Source organism: Theropithecus gelada, chromosome 4 (assembly GCF_003255815.1).
Source record: "Theropithecus gelada isolate Dixy chromosome 4, Tgel_1.0, whole genome shotgun sequence".
NCBI lineage: Eukaryota > Metazoa > Chordata > Mammalia > Primates > Cercopithecidae > Theropithecus > Theropithecus gelada.
Genome location: NC_037671.1, coordinates 132684090 through 132710995, shown reverse-complemented (window position 1 = coordinate 132710995; position 26906 = coordinate 132684090). Strand labels below are relative to the sequence as shown.

Below are 26906 nucleotides of genomic sequence, written 5' to 3'. Positions count from 1 at the left end.
AAGCACTTAGCTCAATGCCTGACACATATTTAATGTTCAAGAAATGTTAACTGTTTAGTATAATAATAATTATGATGTTTACACTAATCTGTCAAGTGGTGTGTGGCAGGGGATGGGGTGGGATGATAACATCTGTTCTACCTTCTTTGCAGGTTTGTGTGTAATTGTGTAATACAGTAAGCTCTATTTTTAGATAGTCTTTGGAAAAATTAAAATCACTATTCCAATTCAGATGGTGTTTTGAATACCAACTATGTGCCAGGCAGTTCTTATTTTTCAAGTCTTTCAATTTAGTGAGTGAGAAAGATATATTTACAAATACAACCTAGGACAGACACATAAATGCTTTAATAAAGTTATAGAGTCCTTGGAGGAAGAAGAATACAAATTTTACTGGGGAGAATATGAAGTGACTTCCTGGAGGAACTACCTTTTGAACCTAGGCCTGTACTATTGGACATTATTTCAATAAGTAGGGATGACGCCAGTGAGGTGGCTCACGCCTGTAATCCCAGCACTTTGGGAAGCCAAGGCAGAATTGCTTGAGCCCAGGAGTTTGAGACCAGCCTGGGGAACATAGTGAGATCCCCGTCTCTACCAAAAAAAAATTTTTTTTAATTAGGTGGGCATGGTGGCGTGTGTCTGTAGTCCTAGCTACTTGGGAGGCCAAGGCAGGAGGATACCTTGAGCCCAGGAGTTCAAGGGTGCAGTGAGCTATGATTGTGCCACTGCATTCCAGCCTGGGCAACAGAGCAAGACCCTGTCTTTAAAAAAAAAAAAAGCAGAAATGAGAGAAGGACATGGCAGGTAGTGGCATGGGCAGAGGCACAGAGGTATAAAAGGGCAACAGATGTTCCAGGAAGCATAGTGGGAGGTAAAGTTGGCAAGGGAAAGTAGGACCTTGACTGATAGAGTAGTTTACTGTTTGGGCCAACATTTTTTATACTGCTTAGAATATCACTATATTATTAAGAAGGAGTTATAGACCAGGCATGGTGGCTCATACCTGTAATCCCAGCAGTTTGGGAGGCCAAGGTGGGAGAATTGTTTGAGCCTAGGAGTTCAAGACCAACTTGGGCAACATGGCAAAACCTTCTCTAAACAAAAAATAAAAAATTAGCTGGATTTGGTGGCGTGTGCCTGTAGTCCCAGCAACTTGGGAGGCTGAGGTGGGAGGATTACTTGAGCCTAGGAGGTCAAGGCTGCAATCAATCATGATTGTGCCACTGCACCCCGGTCTGGGCAACAGACCTAGACCCTATCTACAACAACAACAACAACAACAACAAAAAAAAAAAAGAAAAGAAAGGCTTATACAGTATTCTCCTATTATGATTATACAGTATTCTGTTAGCCATGGTTTCACTTGCTGTAGTTTCAGTTACTGCAGTCAACTGCAGTCCAAAAATATTAAATGGAAAATTTCAGAAGTAAACAATGTATAAGCTTAAATTGTGTATGATTCTGAGTAGCATAATGAAATCCCACGACATCCTGCTTCATCTGCGTGGGCTGGGAATCATCCCTTTGTCCAGCATAACTATGCTGTAGATGCTGCCTGTCCTGCGAGGCACTTAGGAGCATCTTGGTTTTAAGGTCAGCTGTCATGGTGTGGCACTACTTGTGTTCAAGTAACCCTTAGTTTACTTACTAATTCTTTAATAATAGTAACATAATTATTAGTTTTTGTTTTTAATCTCTTACTGTGCCTAATTTATAAATTAAACTTTATCATGGGTATGATATAGAAAAAAGATAAAATCATAGTATATAGAAGGTTTGGTACTATACTTGAAAAAAATAGAAATAGAAAAAGCATATTATATAGAAGGTTTGGTACTAGGTTTCAAGCATCCATTGGGGGTCTTGGAATGTATCCCTTGAAGATAAGAGGTGACTACTATATGTTGTAATATCTTTGGGATTTACAATGTACCTGAATATTAAATGCATTGAGTAGTACTACAGAGTTTTTAAAAAGGATTTTGTTTTTGGCTCAATGGGGAGGCTCACACCTGTAATCCCTGCACTTCGGGAGGACACGATGGTAGTATTGCTTGAGCCCAGGAGTTCAAGACCAGCCTAGGCAACAAAAAAAAGAAAAGAAAGGAAAAGGAAAACATTAGCTGGGCATGGTACCAAACGCCTGTAGTCCCAGCTGCCTGGGAGGCTGAGGTGAGAGGAGTGCTTGAGCCCAGGAATTGGAGGCTGCATTGAGCTATGATTGCGCCACTGCACTCCAGCCTAGGCAACAGAGCAATACCCTGTCTAAAAGAAAAAGGTTTTTTAAACATCATTTAACCTAGCACTTTCTAAGCCTTAAAAAAAAAAAAAAACACCAAACTGCAAAGATCCTTTTTTCATGGAACCTCATTGGAAGAAAGAGAGACCAGTAAGAAGTTTACTGCTATAGTTTAGGCAAGAAGGAAAGAAAATGTGAAGTAGGGAGGGGCCTTGGAAATAGAAGGATAGATTAAAAATTTGTGTCCCTATAAGTCATTAAGTAGCTTAGCTTTTATAAAGACTTATCTTTTTGTTTAGTTCATATGAAGGAAAACTAAAATGGGATAAGAAGCCCCAGCTAGTTTTTTTCCCTTGTCATTATACCATGGTATATTGAATATTGACTTTTAAAATTTTGTCTCCGAAGCTTGACTAACACAACTTTTCTTTTTTTTTAGCATATCCTTTACTTTTCAGAGTAAAATTTTCTAGTATAAATATGATTGAAGAGCATTTGCTTAACATATGTAAACCTGTTTTTAAGTATTAAGCTTTTTAGAAAAATCCATTAACATAGAAAATATGTTAATTATAAATAATTTAAAATCAGTTAATTGGAATAAGTGGATATGTACTGGGATTCACTTCTTTATTTTTAAATTTTATTTAATTCATTTAATTTTTTAAGACTAGTCAAGTGAAACAGTGAGAAGAGGAGAAAGAGTAGAACAAGGAGTTCAATCTGTAACTGACTGTGAACAATTAATTGAGATAACTCACTACCTTCAGATGAGCCAGGGTTTCACTTCTTTTGATTGATGTGACTAAATTTATATACTTAGAAGAGGTAAGGCATTTTTTTCTTTAAAAGATGTTTTTGTTTGTTTGATTTTTGAGAAAGTCTTGCTCTGTTGCCCAGGCTGGAATACAGGGGCACAGTCTCAGCTCACTGTTGCCTCCACCTCTTGAGGGCTCAAGCAGTCCTCCAGCCTCAGCCTCCCAAGTAGCTGGGTGTGGGGAAAAGAAAGAGAGATCAGCCTGTTACTGTGTCTATATAGAAAGAAGTAGACGTAAGAGACTCCATTTTGTTCTGTATTTGAGATGCTGTTAATCGGTGACCTTGCCCCCAATCTTGTCCTTGCAAGAGACATGAGCTGTGGTGACTCAAGGTTTAATGGGTTTTGGGCTGTGCAGGATGTGTCTTTGTTAAACAAGTGCCTGAAGGCAGCTTGCTGGTTAAAAATCCTGCCCGTCCCTGGGCAATGGAACATCTCGGTGTGAGACCCGATTGTATGCTCTGTTTACTGAGATAGGAGAAAACCGCCTTATGGTATAAGGTGGGACTTGCTGGCGGGACTTGCTGGCGCAATGCTGCTAAAAGGTTTGTGGAGATGTTTGCATATGCGTATTAAGGCACAGCATTTTCCTTTGAACTTACCCATGTCACAGAGATCTTTATCCATATGTCTTACTGCTAATTTTCTCCCTAAAATGATCCTATTGTCCTGCTACTTCCTTATCTTTAAGATGGTAAAGATAATTATCAATAAATACTAAGGGAACTCAGAGACCGGTGCCGGCGTGGGTCCTCTGTATGCTGAGCGCCAGTCCCATGGGCCCACTTTTTTCTTTCTCTATACTTTGTCTCTGTGTCTCATTTCTTTTCTCAAGTCTCTCGTTCCACCTAACGAAAAACGCCCACAGGTGTGGAGGGGCAGGCCACCCCTTCAGCTGGGGCTACAGGCAGCACCAGGATGCCTAGCCAATTTTTGTGTTTTTAATGGAGAATGGGGTTTTGTCATGTTGCCCAGACTGGTCTCAGATTCCTAGACTCAAGCCTCCTTCCTTGGCCTCCCAAAGTGCTGAGATTCAAAGTGTGAGCCACTGTGCCTGGCTTAAAAGACATTTTCTAATAAAGATTTCACTAATTCGAAGTACAGACCTTTTTTGCTCAGTTAGTTGAAAAGAAAACGTTTTACTGCATATTTACTCAGTATGGCAGGTATAAAATGCTTTAGAAAAAATTCTTAGGGTATTTTGTTCCTCTGTGAGGCATCCTATCTTGAAAATATTCCTTACATTGAACTTCTGAGGACCAAATAAAATGCTAAGCAATTAGATATGACTTACTTAAAAGACTCTTCCCAGTTAAAATTAATTTGGCCCAGACATACGGTCTCAGGTAAAAGAAGCGAGGTACAGAAAAGTATGATATTTTGTGTTCTAAGAATACGTATGTATTTTGAAGGAAGGTGGTTGGGTAGCTGCGTGGGCAGGAAAGGAAGGAAGATTTAGTTTTCACTGTATTTGCATTTGTACCCTTTGGATTTTATGCCATATACATTTAATACCTATTCAAAAATATATAGAAATTTTAAAAATTTAACAGAATGTTCAAATCTGTGATAAGTATTTGTATGTTAGATGTGGTTAGAGAGATTAGCTATTTCATTTTCCAGAATTATGCATTAAAAATTATTGTCATTCATCATCCCATTTACGTGGCAGAAGAGTGGAAGAGTAAATCCCATTTGTGAAGAAGGAACCCTCATGACCTGGTCACTTCCTAAAGGCCCCACTTCTTGATATTATTACATTGGCCATCAAGCTTTGACATATCAATTTTGGGAGACACATTCTGACCATAGCAAGGGCTATTAGAATTTTTGTAAAATAATATTATTAAACAATAGAAAAAATGTAAAAACATAAAAGGTAAAATATTTCTAGAAAGAATATTATTAAATGAGTATACTGCCCCAAACTATCTTTCTGTTCTGCTTAATTTAGCTTGAAATAGGGGTGGCATCTAGTCTCTGCAGTTATTATTCATGAAAAGAATGCTAGGAATCCAAAAGAGGAGAGAATGCCATCCATGTACTACTCCCATCCCTTTTCTCCTCAGAATTCCCGTGTCTTCGAATGGTATTAGTCTTGGTAGGAAGCTGGTTATTGGAAATGGATGGAGGGTCAAAAGAAGTGTTAAGAGTGCAACTGTTTCTACTCATACCACAAATAACATGGAAACTAGCTCTTTCTTATGGAGAATGACTGCTAAAAAGTAAAGAAAGTATATTAAAGGTTTCTCAGAATTTTAAAGCTGTGTATTGTTGACATAGGGATAGCCTTGTATTGAGACCCTTCTTGCTTATTTTGTGCATACAACAGTTAAATAATCAGCAGAATGACCAGATTTCATGAGTTCATGACTGCTTTAGTGTTTGGGTTCTTTGGTAAGCAGTATCCAGTATGAAGCATTATTGTAATAGGATAGGCTTCAAAATTATCAGTTCATATATTTGTTCTTACACACTGAAAACTCTTTCTTTATGAGCAACCTATATCTTTAGTGATCCAGGTAATCTGGGTGATAATTAATGAGCATAATGATGCTATTGAACCACTGTGTAATCCTGATATATATTCTGATTCATCAAAGGCAAATTAACTTTCAGTTAATACATAAAATATATGTCTCGATGCTTTAAAAAGCAACAACAGTAGTACTTAATGGTTAACCAGAAGGTCAATTAACCAAAACCTTTCCTTCATGTATTTTATCCAGAGGGAAATGTACTAAGCGTTATAATCATATTATTTATATCTTATAATTTAAAGTATCTTAGTGTTCATATTTGTTAAACTTAATTAGGTCATTTAGGTACAAAGTTTCCGTAGTTTATTTTGTATTTTCTGAAGCTTACCCTAAATTGGTGATTATCTCTGATATTTTCTTAAAACTAGTTTTGAAAAACAGCAAAGATCTTTGTAAAATTCCTAAGAGATGCCAAATGCTTTATTTAAAGATGCATAATTCCTGTTATGATAATTTAGTAGGTTTCTATGTGAGGTCTTAACTCGAATCCTTAATACCCTTAAGAATGCCTCTTGAGGCCGGGCACAGTGGAGGCTGCAATGAGCTGAGATTATGCCACTGCACTCCAGCCTGGGTGACAGAGTGAGATTCTTCTGTCGCAGAAAAAAAAAAAAAGAAGAATGACTCTTAAGCTGATGCCTGAGCCTTCTCTGAGAAAGCCACTCTGCTAATCTGTCCTTGATGAGGTTCCATTGATTAAGATGAAGGAAATTCATAATGACCACTTCACTTAGTGCTTAAAGGAAGCTTTATTATTATTAATATTCTTTAACTTACCAATTTCTAAACCGTATAGCTTTTCATTGTTTATAACCTTAAGCTCCCAATTCCTGCAAAAAGATAAAAAAGGAGTTTACTGGAGATCTGTTATTTTGATTCAGAAAGTCACGGCTCTTTAATAATGAAGACTTTTTAACCCCATTATATAAATGAACTCCTTTGTGCTTTATGTTACCACCGTCTAATGATCATTGAAAAAGTTTTGATGGTACTGCATGAGTGTAGTACTTAACAAGATGACCAGTCTATATTGGCTTTTCATTTTCAAAGTATTTTACGTAAAAAGTAAATGGCTGTCAATAAGATAGAAGACATTAAGTTCTTTTGTTCTTCAGAGAAGCTTTCTTTATAAATTACTTTTTAAAAAGAAATTATTTGTTTTAATTATGTGTCTTGCATAAAAGAAATTTGCTATTGCTCTCTCATGATAATGTACTGTATACTACTTTTGTAGGCAGTATGTGGACCCCTTTCATCCCTATGTTGTATATGTCAGTTGTCATGACATAGCTCATTATAACACGGATGTACAATTGTTGTGAATGAAATTGTGTTCCCTCAACTTCCCTGCAATACATCAACTACAAAAACTGAAAACTTGTCTTGTTAGCCTAATATCCTAATATTCTGCATATATGTAGTTGTTCTTATTGATATCAACTCTGCCTCATCCCTAAAAGGATTGCAGGCTACTTCATGATGATATTAAACTAGCATTAAGAGGAGCTGTGAGACGAGGTCTTACTCTTTCATGCAGGTTGGAATGCAGTGGTGCAGTCACAGCTTATTGCAGCCTTGACCTCCCCAAACTGAAGCAATTCTCCCGTCTCAGCCTCCCAAGCAGTTGGGACCACAGATGCACGCCACCATGCCTGGCTAATTTTTGTATTATTTGTAGAGACAAGTTTTCACCATGTTGCCCAGGCTGGTCTCGAACTCCTGGACTCAGGCAATCTGCCCGCCTCCCAGAGTGCTGGGATTACAGATGTGAACCACCATGCTGGGCCTATTTTTATTTCAGTGCCTTATTAACTTGTGGTATGATCATCAGCATATCACCGATTTCTCTGGCCTAGTTTCCTAATTTGTAATGATCCCTCAGATTTTTTAAATGATAAGAGTGAGAAGTTAGAAAGAGATTCATGTTCTTGAGAAGATAAAGCTTCAGAGAATGTAGAGTATGTGAGTTCAGAGAGGGGACAACTCTAGAAATAGGTTTACCAAGAGGGTCCTGTGTACAATGGGTGCAGAAGGAGCCCTGCACAAGGGGCCTGTGCAAGGAGGTGAATGGGGCTGAACTCCAGCTTAGCTTCTGGAGGCAGGAATGACCTTTTGTAATTTATCCACCCAGAGCGGGTATCTTTTTCTGATTTGCACAAAGGAGCTTTACTGTACTGTCTGCCCCCTGTCTACCAGGTTTAGGTTTCATCTCAGTTGCTAACTCTGATCAGTTGGTGGGGACTGCCTGAATCCCTGTATGGTGTAAGATATATATGGGTAGTGGAGGGAGTAGGCAGTGGCATGTATTTGTAGACTCTGAGTCTTGAACTTTTAATAGTTTAGAATGTAGATATAAATATGTTATTTATTTTGCAGTGTTTGAGAGTGCAGGCTCAAGAATCAGTCTGAGTAGAGATTCTAGCTTTTTACTTACCAGTTTTATGACCTTGTGCAACTTCCTTCATTTCTCTAAACTTCTCTCTGTTCCTTATTTATAAAATGGAGATAATGATAATTTTTGCCTCCTGGAATTACTGCAAGAATTAAATGGGCAAATGTGTTTAAAGTGCAGTGTAAGCATAGTTCTTAGAACATAGCAAGTATTTAGTAAGTGTTAACTTTTGTTGTAGTGATTGTTGTCTATCAGAGTATATGGATGTCCCTTAGTATGTCATATCCTAGTGTCTACCTAGTCAGTCTCTCTTTTCTCCACGAATTCTACTTGCCCTGCTGCCTTTCTCCTGGGTAATTGCAATAGCTTTGTATGTTGTCTCTCCACTTCAGTTGAGAGAGATCCTATCTGATGGCCCTGAATTTCTAAATAAGGTGGGCATAATACAAAGCCATCTGTTGAAATTAAGGGGAACAAGAGTAGGGTTGGGGACTAGAGATTAGAAAATATTTGGAACATCCCTTGTAGAGCAATTAGTAAGGCATCTACAAGGATCATTTTGTTTCCCTGAGATCAGAACACATGAATTTGAATTGAGTCCCTTCATTATCATTTTAGAATTTCTGTAGTAGTATTCTATAACCAGAATGAGAGTATAGAAAGTAGATGGGGACTGTCCAGGGATGAAAATGGCCGTGAGTGTGTGGAAGATAAAGAGGGCAAGGATTCTAGGAGAGTGAGATGGAAACGGCTGACCACAAGTTCCAAGATCTGGATCCAGGCAGTTGAACCTCGATTGGAGACAGCAGGCTGAGAACACAAGGAGAGGTAAAGACAAAAGTTTATCTGAGGATAAAGACTAGGTTCCCTGGCTGAGCGCAGTGGCTCATGCCTTTAAGTAATCCCAGCGCTCTGGAAGGCTGAGGTGGGAACATCACTTGAGCCCAGGAGTTCAAGTCTGCAATGAGCTGCAATTGTGCCACTGCACTCCAGCCTGGGCAACCGAGCAAGACCCCGTTTCTTAAAAAAAAAAAAAAAAAAAGAATAGATTATTCCCTGAAGAAGAGAAAATGGATACATAAATTGTGATATACTCATACATAGAAAACAAAAGGGATGAGTGAACTTGAGCTAACTCTAAGCAAGAATAGCCAGTTACAGAGAAATACCATTTATGTAGGATTTTTAAAAATGTAAAACAATTTTGTTTCTAGACTTTACTTGAAGCCCCCATGTCAGTATTTTAGGCAAAATTCTCACCAGTTTGTTTCTCTGGGCTCCCAACTCATGATGGATTAGAAAGAGCAAATTTTAAAAGTTACCCCATTAGGTACAATAAATGACTCATTAGTGAAGTTGGAAGATGCAGAGAACTATGAAATTTGACACAAAAAATGATGATAAGGCATATGAGTTTTGGTAAAATGAATGCGGGGTAAACAGTCTTACGCCTAAATAGCACTATTAAGGCAGCATTTGATAGCTGATATTCCATGATTATGACCTTGTGCCATTAAAAGTCAATTTGAATTTTATTTGGTATATTTTTATGAAAAGAGGAGAGTATGTGATTATTTTAAGATGTTCATGAAAATGGTTATGACTTTTTTTTAACTTCTGGAAAATGAAAGGAGTGAGCTTCATATATTTGGAAAATTCATGCTTGTTTGAATAAAGAATTACTGTAGTGTGAAACGAAGCTGATAGCTTAAGAGATAAATGACAACATATAATTGTTCCTTGAGTTATATTAATATACTTTTTGAATTTTTTTGACAGATTGTTTAACGAACAACAGTGAAGAATTATCAAACAGCACAGTATATTTCCTTAATCTGTTTAATCACACCCTGACCTGCTTTGAGCATAACCTTCAGGTATTTTATATATAATATTTAAAATTAAAATGCTGCCTTATACAAAGGAATAATGTGCAGTTCCAAGTTTTTATAGCACTAATTATTGATATTTATCTAAATTCATGATGTAGAGGAGTTAGTGGACCTGGATTTCTGCTCTTTAAGTAAGTTCTTCTACTTACAAATCATGAAAACTTCAGTTCTCTCATTTGTAAAATGGAGATAATATCTATCCTGCCTATCTTCAAGTATTTTGTAATGAGAACCTGGTGAGATAATGAGTGTGAAAACATTGAGGTGTGTGATTGTTTAATTAAAACACAATGGTTTTCAATCTGACTTAGGTAGGTATTTTGCAGTGTAGTAAGATTCTGTCTATAGGAAGTTTATTCTTTGCCTGAAATTTGCTTAAATATGTTTTACCTACCTTAAAAAGCACTGTTTAGTAAGGTATCTTTGAGTATTGAATTATGATAATAAAAGGTAGCCTTTAAGAATCTTAACCTTGTAGATTTTTGCCGTCTCTATCTCTGACTCTTGAATTTTGGTATTGGAACTTGTCTGGTCGTGGTGAAGGATGAGGTTGGAACTCTGGTTAAAATGTAGTTTTGAAACTTACATAACAAGGAAGTAATCCCCACAGTAGATGTACACATGCTTACAGTATAAGCATGTATGATTTTCTCTGTAATAAATGTGGTAACACTGAATTATGAATTTCCCTAAGAATAATAAAAATTGGGCCGGGTGCAGTATCTCATGCCTGTAATCCCAGCACCTTGGGAGGCCGAGGCAGGCGGATCACTTGAAGTCAGGAGTTCGAGACCAAACTGACCAATATGGTGAAATCCTGTCTCTACTAAAAATACAAAAATTAGCCAGGCTTGGTGGCGCACGCCTGTAGTCCCAGGTACTCGGGAGGCTGAAGCAGGAGAATCGCTTGAACCTGGGAAGTAGAGGTTGCAGTGAATTGAGATCACACCACTGCACTCCAGCCTGGGCGTCGCAGCGAGACTCTTTCTCAAAAAAAAATAAATAAATAAAATAGGTGAACATTTCTCAGAATTTGTTCTGCAGCATGTTAATAGATGTCCTATCAGAAAAGGTTTAGTATTCCATTAAGGTTGGGAAATGCTTTACTATAGGACTTCACAACCTTTAGTGGACTGATGTGTGTTGTAACACTCAAATAGCAATTTTTCTATAAAGTCGTCCTTCTTATCTATGGCTTCACTTTCCACACTTTCAGTTACCTGTGGCCAACTGCAGCCCAAAAATATTAAATGGAAAATTCTGGAAACAATAAGTTTTAAATTGCATACCATAAACAGTCTTCTTTTCATTTAACTTAGAGCACTTGTATGAGCTTGGTAGATTTCTAGAAGTGGAGAAAAAGACAGTAGAGAAAATTATCTCCAAATATGATGAGTGTACTAGGGAATAAGAAAGGAGTATCATAATTTGGAATGCACTGGCAAACCACCAGTACATCCAGTGAGGGAAGAAGGGTAAAGGGAAGCTTTTACTAGCAGAAAGGGAGAGGTTCACACAAACTGCTTAGAAACTGAGTTCACTGGTTCCAGAGGCTCAAAGCCAGAGTTGTCGTGAGTTCATTTGTGGAGATGCCATTACTGGGCAAGTGTTCTTCTGAGCGCATCTTATCCAAATTACTGCAGTCCTAAAGAATGGCAGTGGTAAACCATGTGAAAGCAGGAGTTGCATGAAGGGCGTGAAAGGGTTTCTTGTGGGGTTTTTAGAAAGTCCTTGGAAACAGCTATGTCAGACACATAAGCATGAGTCTCCTCTCCTTTGGGCCTTCCTGGCTGTATTTTGTCTGGGTCTGACAAAGATGATTTCATCCTAATATCTACAACTTTCACATTATCCAAAAGATATGTGCATTTTAAATTTTAATAAAAATGGCAGCCAGGTATGGTGGCTCCTGCCTGTAATCCCAGTACTTTGGAAGGTCAAGGTGGGAGGATCATTTGAGCCCAGGAGTTTGAAACTAGTCTGGGCAAAAAAAAAAAAAAAAGGTTAAATTACTCCCCATCAAGATTATGTGCACAATTTTAGCTAAATTGATCATGTGCTCAATTTTTTTTTTTTTTTTTTGAGACAGAGTCTCGCTCTGTCACCCAGGCTGGGGTGCAGTGGCGTGATCTCGGCTCACTGCAAGCTCCACCTCCCGGGTTCACACCATTCTCCTGCCTCAGCCGCCTGAGCAGCTGGGACTACAGGCACCTGCTACCATGCCCAGCTAATTTTTTGTCTTTTTAGTAGAGATGGCGTTTCACTGTGTTAGCCAGGATGGTCTCGATGTCCTGACCTCGTGATCCGCCCACCTCGGCCTCCCAAAGTGCTGGGATTACAGGCGTGAGCGACCGCGCCTAGCCCTGTGCTCAATTTTTAGCTAAGTGCACAATTGTTCTGCGAAAAACAAGCAATAGGCTATTTCTTGTAGCAGACTAAGGAGAGACTTAGTTTTTCTGTCAAATAGATGGTGAGGGTCACATTGTTGGGCCTACATCAGTGTAATTAGTTTGATTTTTCTCTTTTCTCTTTCATCCCAATGTTCAGTTAGTATCCTTCATACTAGAAGGTAAAGAAGAAAGGTAAAGAAGAAGGTAAAGAAGAAAGCAAAGGTGTGAATTGACTGTTTAGCAAACTTATTCTTGAAAAGACAAGTGTCAGTCTAGAAGTACAAAAGATTGAGATTTACTAGCATAATTTTTTTAAATTTTTTTTATTATTATACTTTAATTTCTAGGGTACATGTGCATAACGTGCAGGTTTGTTACATATGTATACTTGTGCCATGTTGGTGTGCTGCACCCATCAACTTCTCAGCACCCATCAACTCGTCATTTACATCAGGTGTAACTCCCAATGCAATCCCTCCCCCATCCTCCCTCCCCATAATAGGCCCCGGTGTGTGATGTTCCCCTTCCCGAGTCCAAGTGATTTCATTGTTCAGTTCCCACCTATGAGTGAGAACATGCGGTGTTTGGTTTTCTGTTCTTGTGATAGTTTGCTGAGAATGATGGTTTCCAGCTGCATCCATGTCCCTACAAAGGACACAAACTCATCCTTTTTTATGGCTGCATAGTATTCTATGGTGTATATGTGCCACATTTTCTTAATCCAGTCTGTCACTGATGGACATTTGGGTTGATTCCAAGTCTTTGCTGTTGTGAATAGTGCCGCAGTGAACATACATGTGCATGTGTCTTTATAGCAGCATGATTTATAATCCTTTGGGTGTATACCCAGTAATGGGATGACTGGGTTGTATGGTACTTCTAGTTCTAGATCCTTGAGGAATCGCCATCTGTTTTCCATAATGGTTGAACTAGTTTACAATCCCACCAACAGTGTAAAAGTGTTCCTATTTCTCCACATCCTCTCCAGCACCTGTTGTTTCCTGACTTTTTAATGATTGCCATTCTAACTGGTGTGAGATGGTATCTCACTGTGGTTTTGATTTGCATTTCTCTGATGGCCAGTGATGACGAGCATTTTTTCATGTATCTTTTGGCTGTATGCATGTCTTCTTTTGAGAAATGTCTGTTCATATCCTTTGCCCACTTTTGGATGGGGTTGTTTGTTTTTTTCTTGTAAATTTGTTTGAGTTCTTTGTAGGTTCTGGATATTAGCCCTTTGTCAGATGAGTAGATTGCAAAAATGTTCTCCCATTCTGTAGGTTGCCTGTTCACTCTGATGGTAGTTTCTTTTGCTGTGCAGAAGCTCTTTAGTTTAATTAGATCCCATTTGTCAATTTTGGCTTTTGTTGCCATTGCTTTTGGTGTTTTAGACATGAAGTCCTTGCCCATGTCTATGTCCTGAATGGTATTACCTAGGTTTTTCTTCTAGGGTTTTTATGGTATTAGGTCTACATTTAAGTCTCTAATCCATCTTGAATTAATTTTCGTATAAGGTTAAGGAAAGGATCCAGTTTCAGCTTTCTACTTATGGCTAGCCAATTTTCATAGCACCATTTATTAAATAGGGAATCCTTTCCCCCATTTCTTGTTTTTCTCAGGTTTGTCAAAGATCAGATGGCTGTAGATGTGTGGTATTATTTCTGAGGACTCTGTTCTGTTCCATTGGTCTATATCTCTGTTTTGGTACCAGTACCATGCTGTTTTGGTTACTGTAACCTTGTAGTATAGTTTGAAGTCAGGTAGTGTGATGCCTCCAGCTTTGTTTTTTTGGTTTAGGATTGTCTTGGCAATGCGGGGTCTTTTTTGGTTCCATATGAACTTTAAAGCAGTTTTTTCCAATTCTGTGAAGAAAGTCATTGACAGATTAATGGGGATGCCATTGAATCTATAAATTACCTTGGGCAGTATGGCCATTTTCACGATATTGATTCTTCCTATCCATGAGCATGGTATGTTCTTCCATTTGTTTGTGTCCTCTTTTATTTCACTGAGCAGTGGTTTGTAGTTCTCCTTGAAGAGGTCCTTTACATCCCTTGTAAGTTGGATTCCTAGGTGTTTTATTCTGTTTGAAGCTATTGTGAATGGGAGTTCATTCATGATTTAGCTCTCTGTTTGTCTGTTACTGGTGTATAAGAATGCTTGTGATTTTTGCACATTGATTTTGTATCCTGAGACTTTGCTGAAGTTGCTTATCAGCTTAAGGAGATTTTGGGCTGAGATGATGGGGTTTTCTAAATATATAATCATGTCATCTGCAAACAGGGACAATTTGACTTCTTCTTTTCCTGACTGAATACCCTTGATTTCTTTCTCTTGCCTGATTGCCCTAGCCAGAACTTCCAACACTATGTTGAATAGGAGTGGTGAGAGAGGGCATCCCTGTCTTGTGCCAGTTTTCAAAGGGAATGCTTCCAGTTTTTGCCCATTCAGTATGATATTGGCTGTGGGTTTGTCATAAATAGCTCTTATTATCATCCTGATACCAAAGCCTGGCAGAGACACAACAAAAAAAGAGAATTTTAGACCAATATCCCTGATGAACATCGATGCAAAAATCCTCAATAAAATACTGGCAAACCGAATCCAGCAGCACATCAAAAAGCTTGTCCACCATGATCAAGTGGGCTTCATCCCTGGGATGCAAGGCTGGTTTAACATACGCAAATCAATAAATGTAATCCAGCATATAAACAGAACCAAAGATAAAAACCACATGATTATCTCAATAGATGCAAAAAAGGCCTTTGACAAAATTCAGCAGCCCTTCATGCTAAAAACTCTCAATAAATTCAGTATTACTAGCATAATATTTTATGTACCTCCACTCTCCTCATTTTAGGTTATACAGTTCTTTGGTATTTGGCCCTTTTTGTTGACTAGAAAGGCCTGGATTATGAGCCTTGTGATAAGAGAATTGAGTGGGGATGCAGTTTTGGTGCCTTTTCCCTTTCCATTTAAAAACTCCTGTCTCAGCAAGATAAACTATGGTGTTGAAGTCAGCATAGGCAGGAACCTATTTTATTTATTCAGTGAGAGTAGGATAGATAACTGCAGGTTTGTAATGAGATAATTTAGGAAATTTTGTATTTAGTTACTAGTAATTTGGCATATGAATTATTGTTATCCTCAGTTAATATTAGCTAATGCAGCAGTTTTCAAAATTTAGAGGCACCTAGAAAGTTCCAAACAGTTTGCCATCTGCTTCACATACCAGATCTCTAATCCTTTGGACTTATAATAGAGGTAGAGGTCGTTTTATTTTATAGATGATAAAACCGAGACTCAGAGTGATTTAGTAACCTACCCAACATCACAGCTTAGCACTTTAACATACCATATTGTTTCCCGTCTTCTAGAAGGGCAAATAGCTTACATTAAAGAGATATTGTGTATAATGTTTATTGTATATATTACATGTGCCTTTGTCATTTTAGGGGAATGCACATAGTCTTTTACAGACAAAAAATTATTCAGAAGTGTGCAAAAACTGTCGTGAAGCATACAAAACTCTGAGTAGTCTGTACAGTGAAATGCAAAAAATGAATGAACTTGAGAATAAGGCTGAACCTGGAACACATTTATGCATTGATGTGGAAGATGCAGTAAGTACTTTGCTTCTGATGTGATACATATCTTAGAGTGTTATTGAATGTATCTTCAGTGTGATTATTCTTTTTGGAGATACGGTGGAATCTGCATATTCTGGCTTCAACCAAAAATAACTAGTTATAAAATAGTAAAGTTTTAGAATATCCTGGTCTGTTAAACCAAAATGGATATTTCCCTAGTAGTCTCATGGTTAGGATAAAAATAAAATAAAACAGAAATTAATTAGGCACTTCATAAGTGAGTTGATGATTTGGTACATTTAATCTTTTTAAATTTGAAAATATGTCCATTTGCAGAGGTGTAGGTATTGTTATATATTTATATTTCAGTTTCTTGTGCACTTATTGCTAATTTAAGAAGTTTCTGGGTGGGGCGCAGTGACTCACACCTGTAATCCTAGTACTTTGGGAGGCCGAGGCAGGCAGATCACGAGGTCAGGAGTTCAAGACCAGCCTGACCAACGTGGTGAAACCCCCATCTCTACTGAAAATACAAAAATTAGCCAGGCGTAGTGGCACACGCCTATTATCCCAGCTACTCAGGAGGCTGAGGCAGGAAAATCACTTGAACCCGGGAGGCAGAGGTTGCAGTGAGCCGAGATCGTGCCACCGCACTCCAGCCTGGGCGACAGAGCGAGACTCCATCTCAAAAAAAAAAAAAAAAAAGACGTTTCTGGATTTCACTACCTGTTTTAGAAGCCATTCCTCGATAACTTCCTATTCCATTGTTTTATTTTCTTATATCTGTTACCATCTGAAAATATTTGTTTATAGTCTGTCTTCCTCACTAAAATATAAGCCACATGAGGACAAGAACTTCGGCTTTTTTTGTTCACCATTCAGTATTTAGGACAGTATTTAGGACAGTCTAGCATGTAATGGGCTTAATAAACATGTATTAATTGAATGGTCAAAAAAAATTTTTTTTCTCCATTTTATAGCCTGCCTTTATATAGGGTGCCACTAGATGGCAATCATGCCTTTTTAGGCACTATGATGCCTGAGTATTGGGACATTAGAGGAAACTGAGAAATTATTGGCTCAAAGTGGAGAACTTGAGGTCAAAATTAATGAGCGTAAGAATTGAGAATGAGTGTGAATTATCACAGCAGCTCAGAGGGAACTCTAAGAACCAATAATATTCGAGATGGTTGAAAAGCACTTAAAATGAAATGTACAGTGTGGATTTTTGTTTGTTTGTACTGCTCCCTTCCTATTGCCTAAAACAGTACCTGGTTTCTAGTAGGCTCTCAATAAATAATAAATATTTTGTAAATGAATAAAACAGGGCCTAACTATATTCCTCTTCATACAAGTTCTCTGTTTGAATGTACAAATGGTTGACATTCTAGAATACTTTGGTCAGTGTTATGGACTTAGAATATGAAATTTCTGTATGGATATAAATTTACACAATGACTGATTGTGAACCAGGTTTTTTTCGTGGCAGAAGAAGTTGTCCTCAACTATCAGTAGATTTTTAGAGGTGCATATTTAGTCTAAATTCTAGGTTCCTGTTTAGTTATTAGCAAAATAATTATAAGAAATTGAAGACAAGTTAAATATAAAGTAGAATGATATTGTTTGTTCTTGTTCCAGATGAACATCACCCGAAAACTTTGGAGTCGAACTTTCAACTGTTCAGTCCCTTGCAGTGACACAGTGCCTGTAATTGCTGTTTCTGTGTTCATTCTCTTTCTACCTGTTGTCTTCTACCTTAGTAGCTTTCTTCACTCAGAGCAAAAGAAACGCAAACTCATTCTGCGTAAGTTTTTTACAATTATTTATTTTATAAATAAAAGTCTGTATTTTAAAAACTTAGACCTGTTTTAGAAATGATAGCTACTCTGAGAACTCAAAGTGGATTAGCCTAAAAGGACTCTCTGCTTTAAATTTTACAGTCATGCTTACTGTGAAAAAGATCTGTGAAAATTTTATAAGTGTAGACAATATAAAGTTAAAACAGGGCTGGGCGCAGTGGCTTATGCCTGTAATCCCAGCACTTTGGACACTTTGGGAGGCTGAGGCGGGTGGATCACAAGGTCAGGAGATCGAGACCTGGCTAACACGGTGAAACCCCATCTCTACTAAAAATACAAAAAATTAGCTGGGTGTGGTGGCACATGCCTGTAGTTCCAGCTACTCAGCAGGCTGAGGGGAGAGAATCACTTGAACTTGGGAGGCGGAGGTTGCAGTGAACCGAGATCGTGCCACTGCACTCTAGCCTGGGGGCAGAGTGAGAATGTCTCAAAAAAAAAAGTTAAAACACGGTGTCTTTCAGATGATTAAATTGAAAATGCTAGATTACCCCTGGAATAAGTTTGGCAACAACAGAAGAATAGCAACAGAGACTTTGCACTCCTGACATGGCAATAGCAGGGAGATACAGACAGCTCTTAGATCCACTGGAGTTGTGGGTCTTAGAACCACCTAAAGGTGTGGCAGGCAGGAAGAAACTATAGCTAACATACAGGCAGTTTGTGAACAAATTGGAGTCGTAGTTCCAAGGAGATTACTTGACATAATAGTGTATGCTCAATACATATTCATTCCCTTTCTTTCTCCCTATGAAATAGGCCAGAGCAAAAGAAGCACTAACTAGAGATCCCATCCAGCTAAAGAAGAGTGGCTTCTAAGTCACATGGGTTTCTTGTTTATTATCAGAATGAAAGTATGGGCTTATGCTTTAATAATTTTAGTTTTTAAAAAAGAGAACTGTTTAGGGAAAAAAGTTAACTTTCTTTTCTTTCAAATACTATTTGTAGTCTAGGAATGTATGGTATAAAAATTCTTTTCCCTGTAAATTTTGATCACTGCTTCATCTAACTTTGCTTCTAATATATCTAACTTTTAAAAAAAGGTTACCTGTAGATGAGTTTGAACTGAATTTGTAATGTTTTGTCACCTTAAAATGCTACTAGAGGGGAGAGTCTTTGTCACAGGTGTATTTAGTAAAGCTTTTTGAAGGCTGCCAGCATTCTGTAAATATGTAGTAGCTCAGGTCCTTGAAGCACTTATTCAGAATAACAGCAAAATATTGTGGGCACCTCACCATTGAGAAACTGTTTTCAGAGCTTGGTATACTTTTAAAGTTTAGCATCTTATTTGCCTTGCAAATCTATTTAACTTTATGGAAAGTATTTACTGCTTCTGATCAGGATTTTTTGTTTGTTGTCACAGTAAAAGTCACTACCAGTGTCACTATTTGCTATGGAAGCCACAAACCTTGTAGTCATTTCTTACTTCTTTTCTTTCTTTCATTTTTTCATTCCCACATTCCCCTCCTCATCCCCTTTTAATTCATTAGCAAGTATGCTGCCAGTCCTACTTAGTCTTCTCTCTCCCTCCACTGGTAAACCAAGCCATCTTCATCTCTCTCTTATTTATTTATTTATTTATTTATTTTTTACAGAGTCTCACTCTGTCACCCAGGCTGGAGTGCAGTGGCACGATCTCGGCTCACTGCAACCCCGCCTCCTGGTTTCAAGCTATTCTCCTGCCTCATTCTCCTGAGTAGCTGGGAGTATAGGCACATGCTACCACGCCTAGCTAATTTTTGTATTTTTAGTAGAGACGGGGTTTCAACATATTGGCCAGGCTGGTGTCAAACTCCTGACCTTGTGATCTGCTCACCTTGGCCTCCCAAAGTGCTGGGATTACAGGCGTGGGCCACCGCGCCCGGCCCTTCATCTTTTACCTGTACTAATGCAAGAGCCTCTTAACTGGTATCCCTCCTTCCATTTCTTGATCTACTAAAATCCATATGCCATAAAGTGGCTAAAATAATTTTTTAAACAGAAATTCACCATGTTTCTCTACTACTTGGAATCCTTAATGTGTTCCCATTATACCTAGAATAAATCCAAACTTACTTTCCAGGGTCTGCTCTCCAAGCTGTACATGACCTGCCCCATAGCCACCTTTCTAAACCTGTCACATCCATTCTCCTCATTGCTCATGGTGCTGTGGACAGTCTAGTTCCTTTCTGTTCTTCTCTGCTACCAAGCTCATTCACACTGCTGCTTTTCCAAGGCCCTTCCCTCTTTCCTTACCTGGCTTCTTGCAAGCCAGGTCTTAGCTCTAAAGTTACTTGCTCAAAGAGACCTTTTATGACTCCCCAGTCTTAAGAATCCACCCCTCCATTCATTTTTCTGTGCCGTCTTTCTTTAATGGCACTTAATCACTTAAGCTAATTTAAATTAAATAATTGGTTATTTAAATCATCTTCTTCATTTATTCTCTATTTGTTTGTCTCCCCTGCCTGGAGGGAGCAGCTGACTGCATTAGAGGTGTTGAAATTCACCATTAGATGATCCCTGGGGTAGAATTTTAAAGGATGTGGGGATTTATCAGGTAGAGAATATAAAGGCAAGGAAGTTGTAGGTGTATGTACTCATTCGTATTTAACTTGGCCAGTTTATTAAGTCATTTGAAATTTAGTCAGAAGCTAGATCACTTCTAGTAGTTTTTAACAAAGTAATTCTCAAAAACCCAAACTATTGATTTGGTTTGCCTCCCAAATCTGCTGAAGTCTTAAGAAGTAGATTTTAGTTTAGGTCAATGTTTTTAGTTTAAGTTTTCCCTTTAGTTTAAGCTGAAGCAGTACACTGGTCCAGGAAGTCATGTTGTCATTTTCCACTTACAGTGGTGGTCAGGGAGACCCTGATAGAAACCAGAGACACTGGTAGGCCAGGCGCGGTGGCTCACGCCTGTAATCCGAACACTTTGGGAGGCCGAGGCGGGCAGATCACAAGGTCAGGAGATCGAGACCATCCTGGCTAACATGGTGAAACCCCATCTCTACTAAAAATACAAAAAAAAAAAAAAATTAGCCAGGCGTGGTGGTAGGTGCCTGTAGTCCCAGCTATTCGGGAAGCTGAGGCAGGAGAATGGCGTGAACCCAGGAGGTGGAGCTTGCAGTGAGCTGAGATCAAGCCACTGCACTCCAGCCTGGGCGACAGAGACGAGACTCTGTCTAAAAAAAATAAAAAATAAAATAAAATAAAATAAAATAAGCAGAAACACTGGTTCTCATCCTTGGCTACATATCAGAATTATCTGCAGAGCTTTAAAAAAAAGTACAGGTACTAGGGTCTCATTGCAGAGCTGCTAAATCATAACCCCTACCCAAGTTTTGTGAAGCTCTGAAGTAGGGACACTCTTAGTTACTCAGTATAAATGCTCTCACTGTGGGCATGATTGGTTTTCATTTCTAGAACATGAGAAACATTCATGTTTAACTGTAAGTACAAAACATATTACCAAGCCAAATAGCCATGATTTGTTTTATTAACCCTAATGACTCAGTCCCATTAGCATCAAATCAGAATTGATGGTAATGTATTTTGTTAGCTGCCATATGTGTTTGTGTGTGTATATAACATAAAACTCACTTCTCTTTGAGCATCTTTAAACATTTTTTTCCATAATGCAGGATTCCATAATAATATACAACTCACTTTTCTTTGAGGGTCATTAAAATTTTTTTCTTTTTTCCATTACAGAGTTCTTTCACTGAATTTTTTTTCACCTGAAAATAGAAGCAGTTGTATTTCTTTCTTTTCAATATGTATACCTTTCCTTTTCTTTCTCTTGCCTTGTTGCACTGATGATAAATTAGTGGCATGATGTCGAGCAAGACCAGGTATTTTTGTCTTATTCTAGATCTTAGGGGGGAAAAAATCATTCAGTCTTTCACAATTAAGCATAATGATTGCTATAGAATCTTTGTACGTGCTCTTTATCAGGTTGAGGAAGTTTTCACTGAATTCTTTTAAGAGAAATTTAGATTTGGATTTCTAACTTAGACTTTTAGATGTATAATTTTGTTATTCTACCTTACAGCACTTTCATTGTCTAAGTACATTTATTTCACCTACATTACATATTTAAGATTGTGATGTTCAAGAAGATATAAATAATATTGTTTTATTTGGTACTGCTTCTAGCAAAGTCGTGCAATTTCTAACAAAATTATGTTTTTTGAAGAAAGTTTTAATTAGGTTTTAATTCTTATAAGGCTGGAACTGTTAGGATTCAAACATAGAATTGATAGACAAATACTGTAGTTTACATAAAAATAGTAAATAATTATGTTTGATAATTAAATTTAAGTTAAAACGCAATTCTTTTGATTTGTCTAGCCAAACGTCTCAAGTCCAGTACCAGTTTTGCAAACATTCAAGAAAATTCAAACTGAGACCTACAAAATGGAGAGTTGACATATCACATGAATGAATGGTGGAAGACACAACTTGATTTCAGAAAGAAGATAAACTGTGATTTGATAAGTCAAGTTCTTAAGAAATACAAGGACTTCAGATCCATTTTTAAATAAGAATTTTCCATTTTTCTTTCCTTTTCCACTTCTTTCTAACAGATTTGGATATTTTTAATTTCCAGGTGTAGCAATGTTATCTATTTTAATGTGTATTTGTCACAATAACAGAAGATGCAAGAACAATCATTATTTTATTTTATAGGCATTTTATCACTATTCTAGACTTCTGGTATTAATAAGAATAACATAAGTATCTCAAGTAGAAACATTTTTGAAAACTAACATTTAAAAATTAATTGGTTACAGCAAATACTTTGAAAAAGAAATGTACTTGTCAGGAAGTAGCACGCCCAAAGATTAATTACTCCCCATTGCAGTATTATTATTATATATATAGTTAATATGTTGTACATCACAATAATATATAATTCAGTCTCTAGTTTCCCTAGAGTCATTTTTGAAACCACTGATTCCAAACCTCCCTAACAATTTTTAGAAGTAGTAAGCCACATTACATTTATCTTTGTAAAAAGATTTATGGTAGCTGGTTTCTTACTTGACTTTTATAAATAGTATTTTACATCTTATTTTTTGCCTTTATTTCATAACTAAAAATCACTGGATTGCTTTATTATATTCAGGGCAATATGGATTATTTTTATACCAAGGATTTGCATCGTGAATTACATTAAGTTATTTGGCAATTTATAATTTATTACTACTTTAAATCAAATGTAGCATTATCACACTGTATTTAAATTGTCATTTTTTAAAGGAATATTTTTCTCTTGAGATATGTAGAGGATTTGGGAGCAGAGAGAAAGGAGGGGTAAAACCAGCTTAAGGTTCAGCGAGCAGACAGGGACCTGAGAGGATACTGACTGTAAGACTGTTGGACAGTGGTGTGTATTGAGGGCATGAATTGGAATGATAGTCTCATACAGAAAGCAGTGAGATTAAGATGATCCTTATTTTTTCTAAATTTTTCAATCAGATGAAAGTGATACGATTGAAATGAAATCACATATTTCATGCTCAGAAATTCTATTTTGGTATGTTTGTATTAGCCTTTAAAAAAAAAAAAACACTTCATTTCAGAATTGTTCACAATTTTATTTCTTAGGTTTTTAGAGTTCAGGATTTCATTTATTAATTTCTTCTTGCTTTTTTGGTGGAAATAGGCTTTGTTGTAAACATTAAGAATGTAACATCTCCTCTATATAGAAACAAGAGTTTTGTTAAATAATAAGAGAATTTGAATCCCTTCCTATACTATAAAATGCTCTATAGGGAGACGAAGTGTTTCTTTTTTCTTTTATGTTTACCATGTATGTGGAGCGAAAGATAAGGCTCTTGGATGTGTAACATACTCAAAAGCTGTTATACTTTCTCTGATTTGCTGTGATCCACTGAAAATGTGCTGGGGTTTGTTCTGCTGTCACTGTTCATGCTGCTGGAACTTAGCACTGTCTTGATTTGAAGCATATGATTGAGAGCCATTGGAAGCAACCTTCATTAATGCAGATAAGTAAGTGGTGACTTTTTGAGCACCTTTCAGTATTACGTATTTGTAAAAACCATTGTTTTTGGATATAAAGCTAATAAGCACTTTAAAAAGGAAAAGGCAGCCTTTACTATTTTTTCTGGTTGAGTCATTGCTCTTTAGACATAGCATCAGCAATAGATTTCAAAGATGAGTATTAAGCGCTACCCTAAAGTATGTACATTTTTCATTTTGTCATATTGAAAAATTATTTGCATAGTTCTGAATGCTGAGAGGCAGCTTATATGTATTCACAGGAATATCTTTAAGTGTTTTTTTGACATGTTAAAATAAAGGAAATAAAATAAGGAAATTGTAAGCTTTAGTTAGATTTTTAAATACATTTTTAAATTTTCAGATGTAATTTAACATCACATTTCAGTTTTTCGGGTGTTGAGTTTGGATGCCTACTTTTACGAGTACCATCAGCTGGACACAGTGTCTCACACCTGTAATCTCAGCACTTTGGGAGGCTGAGGCAGATCGCTTGAGCTCATGAGTTCGAGACCAGCCTGGGCAACATGGCGAAACCCTGTCTCTACAAAAAATGCAAAAATTAGCTGGGTATGGTGGTGAGTGCCTGTAGTCCCAACTACTTGGGAGGCTGAGATGGGAGGATGTCTTGAGCCCGGGAGGCGGAGGTTGCAATGAGCCGAGATCGTACCATTGCACTCCAACCTGGGCGATAGAGCCAGAGCTTGTCTCAAAAAAAAAAAAGTACCATCTATCTTAAATTTTGCTGCAAATAAAAATGTACTTTGGATTATTTATTTATTGTTGAACTGAGAGAGAGAAATAACATCAGATACATGTTTTCTTTTGGAGAGACAGTGTCTCACTGTATTGCCCAAGCTGGCCTTGAACTCCTGAGTTCAAGTGACCTTCCTGCCTCAGCCTCCCAAAGTGCTGGGATTACAAGCATAAGCCACAACACCTGGCTGAACATCAGATATTTTAAAGTGTAGCCCAGAGTCTAGCTGGTAAATGTTACTTATATTGGGACTAGTATTTTCTAATGTTTCTGGGATATGCTTCCTATAAAATGAAATGTTTTCCTGGAACAAAACTAGTTAGGATTGCATTCCTGGCCAAAGACATGACATCATATAAGTAATAGACATCACCAGCAATGAATTTTGAAAAGCAAAAAATACTATTAACCTATATAACCATTTAAAATGGAAAAAATTATATTCCAGGTACCTCTATTTTCTGAACTAGAAGAAACCTTAGAGGCCATCTGATCATAGAGTCCCAGAACTGGATGGATCCCTAGAGACTACCTAATCTGACTTTCTGTCCACTGCATGGATTCCTCTAAAAAGTGTGTCACTTAATTCCCTACCTTATTAACTAAAGAAGCAGAACAGCATAGAGCTCTTTATTTATAACAGGCATTCCTTGATAATCAACTCTAAAATGGAGACTTGAGATGCTTAAATATTGTACTACTGTGCTTATTTTATAAAGATTTCATAAAATGATAGTATTGGTTATTTTAAAAGGGCTTTGGCTTATGCTGAATTATACATGTGCACCAAAATATTATAACTCTACTAAATTTCCTTGTTCTAAACTATTATATTAGCTATAATAAATATTAGTCATACATGTAACATGTTTAATGACCAATACTTACTTTGTCTCCTTGGAATTAAAGAGGGCTTTTAAAAGATAATTTGACTGATCCATGCTTCTTATAGTGTGGAGCTTTTCAATAATGATTTTTTAAATATGTTTTTCTTGTGATCAACAGGTATGTTTAAAAACATGCTGGGTGCAATGACTCAGACCTGTAATCCCAGCACTTTGAGAGGCTGAGGCAGGAGGATCACTTGAGCCCATGAGTTTGACACCAGCCAGGGCAATACAGTGAGAACTTGTCTACAAGAAATTAAAAAACTAGCTGAGCATCATGGTGTGTCCCTGTAGTCCCAGCTACTCAGGAGGCTGAGGTGGGAGGATCACTTGAGTCTAGGAGGCAGAGGTTGCAGTGAGCCAAGATTGTGTCACTGTACTCTAGGCTGAGTTACAGAACAAGATGCTGTCTCAAAAAAAAAAAAAAAAAAAAAAATCCATCTGAGTACCCCAATGCAATCAAAACATTTCAAAGCTTTAAAATGAATGATGCTGGGTACGGTGACTCCTGCCTGTAATCCTAACACGTTGGGAGGCTGAGGCAGGGTGATTGCTTGAGGCCAGGAGTTCAAGATCAACCTGGGCAACAAAGTGAGACCCCCATCTCATATTTTGAAAATTAAAAAGTAAAAGTAAAAAAGAAAAAAAACCTAAAATGATAGGCTCATTTTAGCTAGAAATTGTGGTAATTCCTCCATTGTCTTAAATGCTCAGGATCATGTCTGAAAGATTTGCCCAATAGCATTGGAAGTGGAAAATAATTCAATTGTAATTTCTCAGATGATTGTATACAACTAGAGTATAGATAGGCAGAATTGATAATTATTAGTTGCAGGCCGGGCGCGGTGGCTCAAGCCTGTAATCCCGGCACTTTGGGAGGCCGAGATGGGCGGATCACGAGGTCAGGAGATCGAGACCATCCTGGCTAACATGGTGAAACCCCGTCTCTACTAAAAAGTACAAAAAAACTAGCTGGGCGAGGTGGCGGGTGCCTGTAGTCCCAGCTACTTGGGAGGCTGAGGCAGGAGAATGGCGTAAACCCGGGAGGCGGAGCTTGCAGTGAGCTGAGATCCAGCCACTGCACTCCCGCCTGGGCGACAGAGCGAGACTCCGTCTCAAAAAAAAAAAAAAGAAAATTATTAGTTGCTTGTCCTGTTTTGACTTCTGAAACAGAAGAGTGGTCACACAAAGGTAAGAGAAGGGCCGGGTGCAGTAGGTCACGCCTGTAATCCCAACACTTTAGGAGGCTGAGGCTGGTGGATCATTTGAGGTCAGAAGTTTGAGACCATCTTGGCCACATGGTGAAACCCCATCTCTACTAAAAATTAGCCAGGCGTGGTGGTGCGTGCCTGTAATCCCAGATACTCAGGAGGCTGAGGCAGGAGAATCACAGGAGGCGGAGTTTGCAGTGAGCCGAGATGGCACTACTGCACTCCAGCAAAAAATAAAAAGAAGGGAGGAAAAAACTACTATCACTGTATTGGGTATCTTTAGAGGCAGGGGCCCACAGCAGAAAGCCTTGCAGCCATCCCTCTTTCCAGAG

At 37.8% G+C, this 26906-nt stretch overlaps 1 protein-coding gene across 1 annotated transcript in view; it reads left to right on the top strand.

Annotated features, from left to right (window-relative positions):
• Positions 1-25341, top strand: part of OSTM1 (osteopetrosis associated transmembrane protein 1) — a 36610-nt gene extending 11269 nt beyond the window's left edge. The window contains exons 3-7 of the mRNA XM_025383789.1: positions 9771-9868; positions 15729-15896; positions 17502-17667; positions 22046-24297; positions 24551-25341. Of these exons, the coding sequence (XP_025239574.1) occupies positions 9771-9868; positions 15729-15896; positions 17502-17667; positions 22046-22101 (488 nt within the window). The 3' untranslated portion in view covers positions 22102-24297; positions 24551-25341. The remainder of the gene's footprint in view (positions 1-9770; positions 9869-15728; positions 15897-17501; positions 17668-22045; positions 24298-24550) is intronic.
• The last annotated feature ends 1565 nt before the right edge of the window (positions 25342-26906 follow it).